This window comes from Hyalella azteca, unplaced genomic scaffold (assembly GCF_000764305.2).
Source record: "Hyalella azteca isolate HAZT.00-mixed unplaced genomic scaffold, Hazt_2.0.2 contig4474, whole genome shotgun sequence".
Lineage (NCBI taxonomy): Eukaryota > Metazoa > Arthropoda > Malacostraca > Amphipoda > Hyalellidae > Hyalella > Hyalella azteca.
Genome location: NW_025934688.1, coordinates 11555 through 24229, shown reverse-complemented (window position 1 = coordinate 24229; position 12675 = coordinate 11555). Strand labels below are relative to the sequence as shown.

At 37.9% G+C, this 12675-nt stretch overlaps 1 protein-coding gene across 1 annotated transcript in view; it reads left to right on the top strand.

The window, feature by feature from the left end:
• Window positions 1-12675, top strand: part of LOC108668812 — a gene marked incomplete at its 3' end in the record, with an annotated part of 28723 nt that overhangs the window by 5123 nt on the left and 10925 nt on the right. The window contains exons 5-13 of the mRNA XM_018156063.2: window positions 2861-2977; window positions 3681-3797; window positions 4607-4731; window positions 5722-5875; window positions 8599-8863; window positions 9739-9884; window positions 11101-11364; window positions 11890-12037; window positions 12330-12447. Of these exons, the coding sequence (XP_018011552.2) occupies window positions 2861-2977; window positions 3681-3797; window positions 4607-4731; window positions 5722-5875; window positions 8599-8863; window positions 9739-9884; window positions 11101-11364; window positions 11890-12037; window positions 12330-12447 (1454 nt within the window). The remainder of the gene's footprint in view (window positions 1-2860; window positions 2978-3680; window positions 3798-4606; window positions 4732-5721; window positions 5876-8598; window positions 8864-9738; window positions 9885-11100; window positions 11365-11889; window positions 12038-12329; window positions 12448-12675) is intronic.

Here is a 12675-nt window from a genome sequence, read left to right as displayed (position 1 = left end):
TCACTTTCTCGCCATGACAATAATGTATACGTCTTGGCGATCATTTCTTCGTTCTTATCGTTAATTTCTGCCCCTTAATGATCATTTTGGGTTCAAATTTGAGATCAATGAGAACATGGGTAGCCATTTCGTCAAACTGTATTAATTTCCTTACCCTAAGCATATTTATTTTTAGGATAATTGCCCTAAAAATCATTTGAAACTTAATCTTCGAACAAAGTGGTTTTTTCAACGCTTATGAATATTCACTGTAGGTTTACTAAGGGATGATGAAATATGTAAATATTTAAATTCTAAGACTTTTGGGTGATATCGTTGCGGGATATCCGGTAGAATTAGCATGCATCTTACGTTTACATGTGTTGGTATAAATTCTGAATAATATATTCATGGTACGTATCAACGTACTAGCTAAGTCCATTTAAATGTGTACATGAATTCTTTTCAGAAACATACTCCGAACTTTTTGTTTAAACTTTTTGTTTAAACTTTTGTTTAAAAGTTTTGTTTAAACTTTTTTGTTTAAAACTTTTTTGTTTAAAAAAATTTCTTTCATATGAAAGTTTCGATCGGGTATCTTATGCATGCAAAAAATATGAAATGCACAAATAAAGGGGAATATTTGATTTAAAAAATTTTCAGTTTTGAGGCCGTTATTTTAAAGCTCACTTGAGTACTCGTAGCTGCCTAAGTGCATGTAACGGCCCATTTCTCGTCTGTGATTGGCGGGCTTAGTTTGAAAATCCGTATGTGATTGGCTGACGAAATTACGAAATCAGAACTATTCTTAATAGAAAATACATTAATATAATATTAATATTAATAATCGGAACTCTCTTAATAATATCACAAGTGTTGTGTTAAAATCAAGCAGCATTTCTGCAGTTAAAAATATTATTGTGAATTAAATAAATTATAATCGTGTTGCATCATCATTGTGGATTAAATGAATTAAAATCGTGATACATGATCATTGTGGATAAATGAATTATAATCGTGATACATGATCATTGTGGATAAATAAATTATAATCGTGATACATGATCATTGTGGATTAAATGAATTAAAATCGTGATACATGATAATTGAGATAAATGAATTAAAATCGTGTTGCATGATCATTGTGGATTAAATGAATTAAAATCGTGATACATGATCAATGTGGATTAATGAATTATAATCGTGATACATGATCATTGTGAATTATATGAATTATAATCGTGATACATGATCATCGTGGATTATATGAATTATAATCGTGATACATGATAATTGTGCATTAAATGAATTTTAATCGTGATACATGATAATTGTGCATTAAATGAATTATAATCGTGATACATGATAATTGTGCATTAAATGAATTTTAATCGTGATACATGATAATTGTGCATTAAATGAATTTTAATCGTGATACATGATAATACGTGCCGACCGGCCACTGAAATGCCGGTAATACCGTTAACGGTCATTTTTCTAACAGTGTGTTGAATTAGTGCGTCAATTATTGCAAATATACTAAATTTCGATTTTAATTGGAAATCCTGCAGTTATGTAGATGTAATTAAATTATATATTATACATTAACTTTCATTGGCATAGATTATCATTTTGTATTATCATTGAAGGTATTGGGACCTCTATATATATTTTATCCTCACCGTCATGTTTTCTTTCAATTCTGAGTCACGGTTGGTATAACGCTGACTCTGAATTACTTGAAATATAATTGATAGTGTTGATATCCATATTTAATTGCTAAATACTTTATGTCTTCCAGATTTTTTCGTACCTCCGTGCTCAGTTTTCTTCTCTGTTTTGCATTTCCCCTCAGTTTCAAGATATCTCCCGCAGTTTTGTAATCCCACTAAGTTTTGCGTTTCCCCTCAGTTCTGCATTTCCCTCTGCAGATCTGCAGTTCCTCCTTCAGTTCAGAGTTTCCCCTCCTTAGTTCCAAGTTTCCCCTCAGTTCCAAGTTTCCCCTCAGTTCTAAATTTCCCCTCACTTCCAAGTTTCCCCTCAGTTTCAACATCCCCCTCAGTTCCAAGTTTCCCCTCAGTTCCAAGTTTCCCTTCAGTTCCAAGTTTCCCCTCACTTCCAAGTTTCCCCTCACTTCCAAGTTTCCCCTCACTTCCAAGTTTCCCCTCAGTTTCAACATCTCCCCTCAGTTCCAAGTTTCCCCTCAGTTCCAAGTTTCCCCTCAGTTCCAAGTTTCCCCTCAGTTCCGAGTTTCCCCTCACTTCCAAGTTTCCCTCATTTCCGAGTTTCCCCTCACTTCCAAGTTTCCCCTCAGTTCCAAGTTTCCCCTCAGTTTCAACATTACCCCTCAGTTTCAACACCCCCCCTCAGTTCCAAGTTTCCCCTCAGTTCCAAGTTTCCCCTCAGTTNAAACTATAATCGTGATACATGATCATTGTGGACAGATCAACTATAATCGTGATACATGATCATTGTGGACAGATCAACTATAATCGTGATACATGATCATTGTGGACAGATCAACTATAATCGTGATACATGATCATTGTGGATAGATCAACTATAATCGTGATACATGATCATTGTGGATAGATCAACTATAATCGTGATACATGATCATTGTGGACAGATCAACTATAATCGTGATACATGATCATTGTGGACAGATCAACTATAATCGTGATACATGATCATTGTGGACAGATCAACTATAATCGTGATACATGATCATTGTGGATAGATCAACTATAATCGTGATACATGATCATTGTGGATAGATCAACTATAATCGTGATACATGATCATTGTGGACAGATCAACTATAATCGTGATACATGATCATTGTGGATAGATTAACTATAATCGTGATACATGCTACCAGGTCTCTGGACCGTGACGCGTACCACCAGCTCGGGGTACTGGCTGGCACCGTGCAACTGGGAAGTACCGTGCACCCAACCACTGATTTGTGGTACCTCAGAGGGACCAGGCTCAGGAGGTCAGTGATGAATGCATTCATGATTCACCATTCATTCATGATTCACCATTCATTCATGATTCACCATTCATTCATGATTCACCATTCATTCATGATTCACCATTCATTCATTATTCAGCATTCATTCATGATTCACCATTCATACACGATTCACCATTCATTCATGATTCACCATTCATTAATGATTCACCATTCATTCATGATTCACCATTCATTCACCATTCACATTCATTCATCATTCACCATTCATTCATAATTCACCATTCATTCATGATGTGTGATTCTTCACTCATAGAAGTAAGCGAGACTTAGTCCGAATAGCGAGGCACTTTTCGCCGTTGTGTGGGTCATCCTGACACAGTTTGGCTCTGTAAGAGGGCGTATCAGTGATACATTTCTATCATGCATGAATAAGTGTGTCATGCATGCATGGGTCACTAAGAACGTGTGTTACTAATAGCGCTATATGGGCCATTTATTGTTCTTAGTGTCGATATTATAGCGGATAACACTTAACACAATACGAAGTATTACTTTAAATTGAACATTTAATGTTCTCGTGGGAACATTCATGCTTATCTGCAGTGGTATAAGAGCAGGCATCCTGACATCAACACTTGTGAACGGAAGGCAAAAAATAAATGATTGAGTGGTTGTATAGTTTTTTTAATGCATTATAATACATTAATAATTTCTGTTTTAGATGGGGCATGGGTGAAGCGGCCAGTAAACTCCACCGCTCCGTGGAGTTCAACTCCATGCTCCAAAATGGAGATTTTCTTTTTCTGTCTTCCTTCTGCTACCCCACTTCCTTAACTAAGTAAATATCCTTATTGATTACTAAGTTCTTGGTACGCCTTTGCAATAAAAGATGTGATAGAATTAAATAAAATATAATCATAAAACTTATCCATGAATATTTCGGAATTAATTTTTTTTATAACATATTAAATGTATTCTTATTTATTTATATTATAAGTCTCATTTCCTGAAAATTTGTTCTTGCTCCGCTTGTACTAAAGAAACCAGGTTTAATTCGGGCCTATTTCATATTTTATATATTATACATTCTACCTGATAATTTTTTGTATAATATATTTTCACACAATATACATGTTCACACAACAATACGTTTCCACACAATATATTTTCACATAACAATATATTTCACACAACAGTACATTTCCACACAATACATTTTCACACAACAATACATGTTCACACAATACATTTTCACACAACAATACATTTTCACACAAAAATATATCTTCACCCAACAATACTTTTTCACACAACAATACATGTTCACACGATACATTTTCACACAAGAATATATGTTCACCCAACAATACATGTTGACACAACAATACTTTTTCACACAACAACAATATCGTTTTCACACAACAATATATCTTCACAAAACAATACATTTTCACACAACAATATATCTTCACAAAACAATACATTTTCACACAACTATATATCTTCACAAAACAATACAGGTTCACACAACAATATATCTTCACAAAACAATACATGTTCACACAACAATATATCTTCACAAAACAATACATGTTCACACAACAATATATCTTCACAAAACAATACATGTTCACACATTTCACACAGTTGCACGTTCGGGTACCTGGAGACGGCCAGTGGGGAGTATTACCCCGTGAGGTCCTCGAGCTTTGACATGCAGGAGGTGGGGGAGGATGACGTCCTACCTTCCCATGTTACTTTCCGGTGCTTGGGTCAGTTCTTTATTAATGATCTACGTAGAAATTATCATTTAAAATAATGGTGAATTATATGTAAGTGGGTTAGTTCTTTGTTAATGATCTACGGGGAAATTATCATTTAAAATAATGGTGAATTATATGTAAGTGGGTTAGTTCTTTGTTTACGATCTCTGTTCAAATTATCATTTAAAATAATAGTGAATAGTGAATTAGGTATATGTAAGTGGGTCAGTTCTTTGTTTACGATCTCTGTTCAAATTATCATTTAAAATAATAGTGAATAGTGAATTATATGTAAGTGGGTCAGTTCTTTGTTTACGATCTCTGGGGAAATTATCATTTAAAATAATAGTGAATTATATGTAAATATTTTTACATTATACATTTTGTTTTGGTTACAGTCGTTGTGTGACTTATGATAAGAATGGCAGTGAATAATATGTACTGTAACTGTTGGTCTAGGAAGAGACAAGTTCGAACAAATACAGAAATGACGTGCAATATTTATTCAAGTGAATATAAATTCAGTACTATTTGACAGTCATGCGTTAAATACGTTATGAAGAAACGTTATTTTGAATTTTTTAAAAGACGTACTCGTAAAATGGTAAGACGTACTATCCATCTTGAATTTCTTTAAAAGGCATATACTTATACGAATTTGTTTAAAGGCATATAAGTATTCGAATTTGTTTAAAAGCATATACGTATTCGAATTTGTTTAAAAGCATATACGTATTCGAATTTGTTTAAAAGCATATACGTATTCGAATTTGTTCAAAAGCATATACGTATTCGAATTTGTTTAAAAGCATATACCTATACGAATTTGTTCAAAAGCATATACGTATTCGAATTTGTTCAAAAGCATATACGTATTCGAATTTGTTTAAAAGCATATACCTATACGAATTTGTTTAAAAGCATACACATGTAATATATATTTATTTAATAGGCATATGTACATAGGTCTTAACGTAGCAGCTGGTGTACGTGTTACAGCTGGCACGCGCCGTGTACACGTATGCATTACACTGGACCGTGGCACGGTACGTTACTACAGCGGTGACCCGTGGACGTTACAGCACGACGTCTGCGCTACCACCGCCTACGTCGACGACGTCTGTGGTGCTGGCGTTGCGGTCTTCACGCGCAGGTAACGTCTGCATCATCTGTGCTGTTTTTTTTTGTATTTTTTTAATTTGTATTTCTTACATTTGTAGTTCTTAAATTTGCAATTCTTAAATTTGTAATTCATAAATTTGTTATTCCTTAATTTGTATTTCTTAAATTTGTAGTTTTTAAATTGTATTACTTAACTTTGTATTCCTAGAATTTGTAGTTATTAAATTTTTATGCATTAGGTATATTTTTATTCATTAAATTTTACAATTTTGATCGAAAATACTGCAGTGCTTTTTGAGTACACTTAATTCTTTCAAATTAACTATAAAGCTAGCGTTAACTAGTAGTGAACCTAACGTCAAGTTTGAACAAACTAGTAAATGAACAAACTCTACATTGTACACTATTGCGCTATATTGCAGGGTTGATTGATTTCTTATTGACAATTATGGTCTTATTGCTTTTGTTAATCGTCAAAAAATTGTCAATAAGAAATACTCTCTGGTCTTCAATGGAACCTGCAGGGAAAAACAACTTCTACTGAACTACACTAATATTCCGCTATAGAGTATGAATGTGTTGCTGTACAAAATCAAAATCATCCACACGTACAAATTTGGCCGACACCTTGATAAAATTAAATTATTTTGTGATACAATTTTATCTGTAAGACGTTAATTTTATAATTTAATTTACTAGGTATTAATTTTAATTACTGTTTAAGTATTTTACAATATAATTACATTTGATTCTCTTTAAATTTCACGCATAGGATATGTAAGGCAATGGTCGGACATTACTGAACTCCAGTCTCAGTTTTACAGACCTGTATGAATTCACATATTTAATACTTGGCCTAAGTAATTTGACATTGCAAATCCAGACCAGATTAAGTGTTTACTAACGAGATACGGGTTTTCGAAGAATTGAAAAGCCGAGAAAATGCCCAGTAAATTCACTATATCTTCATAAAAACGTTTCAGAGACCAGCTGCATCATCAGTTGGAGCTACATAAATATTTGAAGATACACGTACAGTCACTAGTGAACATAAAAATATACAAGAAAAATAATAAGACCAAAGTATCGATAAAACGACAACAGATAGTAAGAAGCCTATCAATTTACAATTTAAAGGGAATAAGAACTGGACGTGGTTTCTGTCCGGATGCGGTCTAACCTTGTCAATGAATATAGTTGTGCGTGCTGCGCATCAGCGTACGTTGGCATGACTTAGCATAACCTGTATATCCTGGTTTTTGAGCAATGCGACTGTAGCTTTCATTCAAACATGCCACAGAAATTCCACATGCCCCTTCGTGTTATTGAAATTCCACATGCCACACTTGTTTATGAATACAGTTGTGCGTGCTGCGCATCATCACACGCCGGAATGACGTAGTGTAACATCTACATCAAGGTTTTAGAACAACGCGACTGCAGCTTTCATTCAAACTCAAACATGCCACTTTATAAGCCTAGTCACCCAGCTGTGCGCCTTTCCTTCTTATTAAAATTTTTTTTCTCACGCTGAACAGTGCGACGAGACTGTATATAAGTACAATTGCAAGGTAGTTGGGGCAACCTCTGATGATTCGGATTTAAGGATTTTAGAATCGCAGCATATTTATTAGAGAAAACCTTGAAAAAATAATGCGCACAGTTCTTATCCTCTTGAACTTTTAAATTGATAGGTTTTCATTTTCCATTGCCGGTTTCTCGAAACTTAGGTTTTGGTATTTGTCATGTATTTTTTGATTTCCAGTGGTGATTGTGCTTGTATTTTCAAAAAATTATTAACTTATGATGGAACTGGTCACCGAAACTTTTTCATGAAGATATGGTGAATTTGCACGATGTTTACTTTGCTTTTAATTTCGTGGTGAACTTGCGATTTTAGCAGACTAATGATAATGTTATGGGTTTTATATAGAGACGTACGGGGTTTGATAACGAGATAGAGCTTGGTTACGAAGTGCGGTCTTGCTGACGGGTTCGGTACCTCAGCTTCACAGGCTTGTGTCTAGGCAGACTAATGATAAATGTAATGGTTTTCTAGAGACGTAAGGGGTTTGATAACGCGATTAAGCATGGTGACGAAGTGCTTGCTGACGGGTTCGGTACCGCAGCACGGGCTTGTGTCTAAGCAGACTAATGATGAAGGAATGGTTTTCTAGAGATGTAAAAGGTTTGATAACGAAATAAAGCTTGGTTACGAAGGGTGTTGGCTTACTGAAGGGTTCGGTACCTCAGCTTTACAGGCTTGTGTCTAGGCAGACTAATGATAAAGGAATGGTTTTCTAGAGACGTACAAGGTTTAATAACGAGATAAAGCTTAGTTACGAAGTGTGTGCGCTTGCTGAAGGGTTCGGTACAGCAGATTTACAGGCTTGTGTCCAGGCAGACTAATGATAAAGTTATGTGTTTTATAGAGACGTACGGGTTTGATAACGAGATATAGCTTGGTTACGAAGTGCTTGCTGACGTGTTCGGTACCTCAGCTTTACAGGCTTGTGTCTAGGCAGACTAATGATAAAGGTATTTGGGTTTTCTAGAGATGTAAAAGGTTTGATAATGAGATAAAGCTTGGTGACGAAGTATGGCTTGCTGACGGGTTCGGTACCGCAGCACGGGCTTGTGTCTAGGCGGACTAATGATAAAATAAAAGAATGGTTTTCTAGAGACGTACAAGGTTTAATAACGACATAAAGCTTGGTTTCGAAGTATGGCTTACTGACAGGTTCGGTGCCTCAGCTTTACAGGCTTGTGTCCGGTACCGGAGCCCGAGGAGATCGAGTGGCCGGTGTCGAGTGAAGACGATGGTGGGGACGGTGATGAGACCTTCCCTGTGGTGACGAGGGACGAACCCCTCCCTGTGGTGGTGACGAGGGACGAGCCCCTCCCTGTGGTGGAGAGATTGAGCGACGAGCGGTGTCGGGACGTGACTCTTGCTGGGGGCAAGGGCGCCTCGTTGGCCGTCCTCAGTGCCTTCCAGCAGCAGCGACATCTCCCTCAGGAGGTCAGCGACTCTTTCTTTCTAAAAGGAGATTAGTGCGTAGTGTCGTAGTGATGTTAATGAGTTAATCTATTTATAAAATGGCCATTAATTAGTCGTTTAGGCATAGAGCTGCACTGTTAGAAAAAACGGTGAAAAAATGGTCCCACCGGCATCCTAGTGGCCGGTCGCCCCGTGAAAATAAACTGTTTCGCCATTTTTATCAGATGTTTTACGGATTTCTGGTGTTAAATTAGAATAAAAACGGCGACACGGTGTTTCTTTTTACGTGCCGACCGGCCACTGAAATGCCGGTAATGCATTTCTCAAGAGCTAGTCAAGAAACCTAGCCTTCACTGACAGTAACGCTCCTTACCTCATTTTTAGACATGAATACCATTGATGACGGTTAATGTAATGAGAAAGTATTATTATTATTATTATATTTTTGTAAATTGTTATCATGCCCCAGGAAGGGCGCGAGGCATCAGTACAACACTTTGCCATGCTCCGAGGACGACTATTTATATATATTTTAGTTGTTGGAGGCGACAGCTCCCATAAAATAAAGCGCTGTGCACATTCAGTTTTATCCAAACAGATATCATACGTAAAACTTTATACAAAATAGTTATTATCATGCCCCAGGAAGGGCACGAGGCATCAGTACACCGCCCCATGCCCCGAGAACGACTATGTGGTGTTGGAGACAACAGCTCATATAAAATATAGCGCTGTGAACATTCAGTTTCCATCTAAACAGAGATTCTACGTAAGACTTTATATAAAATAGTTACTATCATGCCCCAGGAAGGGCGCGAGGCATCACTACAACACCTTGCCATAGTTTCCCCTCAGTTCCAAGTTTCCCCTCAGTTCTGCCACCCCCCTGCCCTCAGTTCCGTGTGCCCGACGGCATCACGGTGACGACGCAGGCGTGGCGTCTGCAGCTCGCCAGCAGCGCCGCCGTCACCGCCGCCCTGCAGGGCATCGAGCGCGCCCTCGGCTCTGCTCAGGACTCGCAGATCAAAGACGCATGTGATAAGTGAGTCAAATATGGGACAATACACCCATACACTCGGGGAAATAAGTGGCTAAATATGAGGAAATAAGCTCATGCGCCCAGTGAAATGAGAGACCAAATACATGGAAATATACCCATACACCCAGAGAAATCAATGGCTAAATATGAGGAAATATACTCCTACGCCCATTGAAATGATGGACCAAAAACATGGAAATATACCTATTCACTCAAAAAATCAATGGCTAAATACGATGAAAGATGCCAGTGAAATGAGTGACCATATATAAAGGGAAATATACTCATACACGCATTGAAATGAGAGACCAAATACATGGAAATATACCCATACACCCAGAAAAATCAATGGTTAAATACAGGGAAAGATGCCAGGGAAATGAGAGACCAAAAACCTAGAAATATAGATATTCACTCAAAAAAATGAATGGCTAAATACAGTGAAAGATGCCAGGGAAATGAGAGACCAAAAACTTAGAAATATCCATATTTACTCAGAAAAATGAGTAGCTAAATACGCGGAAAGTGACCGCTTGGACGTCTTGTCCGTCCGTTATACCTAGCCGAGCAGAACTTAGGATCTGATATTATTATTGTAAAGAACTATTAAATACTTTACCGTGACTTTATTGCCGAACAAGTTTCCTCTGCAATAAAAAAACTTGACATCTTTCCTTCATTTCAGGAAAGTATTTTGTGTATCAATGATTACCGTGACGTTGCATTTTATTCAGAGAAATAGACGTATCTCACAAGAGTCTTTCCCGTATTGGTTGTTACCGTGTTATTATTATTATTTATTAACCAACGATGATACCATATATCATCATAATTAAAGTTTCTTATAATTTGATTATTGCTAAGTTATTATTATTATTATTTACCTTCGCTGACACCATATATCATCATCATTAAAATTACTCATAATTTAATTATTACCAAGTTACTAATATTGTTATTATTATTATAATTATCATTTACCTACGCTGACACCATATCATCATCATCAAAATTCCTCATAATTAATCAAATATCCCTAACAAAAGAGCCTCAGAAGCGCTACGGAGCAGCGCCGTGTGTGCGGACGTACGTAGCGCCGTAGAAGGAGCCCTCGTAGATCTCTACGAGACTAATTGTATTAATCTATTAATATAATCGATTATTAATATTAATCTAATATTATTAATCGATTGTATTAATCCAATATCCCTTACATAAGAGCCTCAGAAGCGCTACGGAGCAGCGCCGTGTGTCCGGACGTACGTAGCGCCGTAGAAGGAGCCCTCATTGATCTCTACGAGACGCCTAACCCGGACGTGCGTTTTGCCGTCCGTTCGTCCGGACGTGACGAGGACGGTGACGAGGCGTCCGCTGCTGGACAGAACCTCACAGTGCTGGGCTGTTCTGGGCTGGACCAGGTGCTGGATGCCCTGGTTCAGTGCTGGGCTTCTGTAGTGCAGTTCTCCAGCGTCCAATACAGAAGGTCAGTTGCTTTTTCTTCGAGGTTTAGATCCTGTTTTTTTTATTGGAGGTTTTTCGAGGATTTTACTGTTTTTTATTCTTCGAGGTTTAGATCCTGTTTTTTTATTGGAATTTTTTTCGAGGTTTTTACTGTTTTTTATTGCAAGTTTTTGCCAAGGCACAGACAATACAGTGAATCAAAATACACCTCTTTTTTTTAATTTCATGATAATATAATTTGAAATTGAACTCGTGTGTTAGCTGGGGTAGTTGAATTCATGTAAATAATTAATTTTTTGCTCCTTATTTACCATGAATGTATTTATATTGTCGGACATCTGGCAGCGCGACATATGCCTACAATCCAACAATGAACACATGATAAATACCTGTATACGATGAATACAGTAACATCACTATGAACATCATATCATGAACATCATTGTAAACATCATTATCATCATTATGGACATCATTATGAACATCACTATCATCAACATCATCATCAACATCATTAATTATGAACATCATCACGATGATGTACCAGACAGCGCGGCATGGCGCCGGTGAGCGAGATGGCGGTGGTGGTGCAGGAGATGGTGGCCGCCGACATGGCGGGTGTGATGTTCACCCGTGACCCCGCCACCGGGTCTCCCGCCACCGTCACCATCACCGCCAACTACGGCCTGGGCGAGGTCAATGTCGGGGTCAATGTCGGGGTCAATGTCGTGAATATCGGGGTCAATGTCGGGGTCAATGTCGGGGTCAATGTCGGGGTCAATGTCGGGGTCAATGTCGTGAATATCAGGGTCGATGTCGGGGTCAATGTCGGAGTCAATGTCGGGGTCAATGTCGGGGTCAATGTGGGAGTGAATGTCGGGGTTAATGTCGTCGTGAATGTCGGGGTCAATGTCGGGGTCAATTTCGGGGCGAATGTATTAATATTAATATATTAATATTTAATATAAATTTTTAACACGGTACCAGAGCGTAGTGTCGGGGAGCGCTGAGCCTGACACGGTGGTGGTGGCGGTGTCGTGGCGGGGGCGCCTCTCCCTGACGTCCCGTGTCACGGGGGACAAGGCAACCAAACACATCATGAGCGGTGTGTTGTGTGATGTGTTATCCTGTGATGTGTTATCCCTGTGATGTGTTATCCTGTGATGTGTTATCCCTGTGATGTGTTATCCCTGTGATGTGTTGTCCCTGTGATGTGTTCTCCCTGTGATGTGTTATCCCTGTGATGTGTTCTCCCTGTGATGTGTTCTCCCTGTGATGTGTTCTCCCTGTGATGTGTTCTCCCTGTGATGTGTTCTCCCTGTGATGTGTTCTC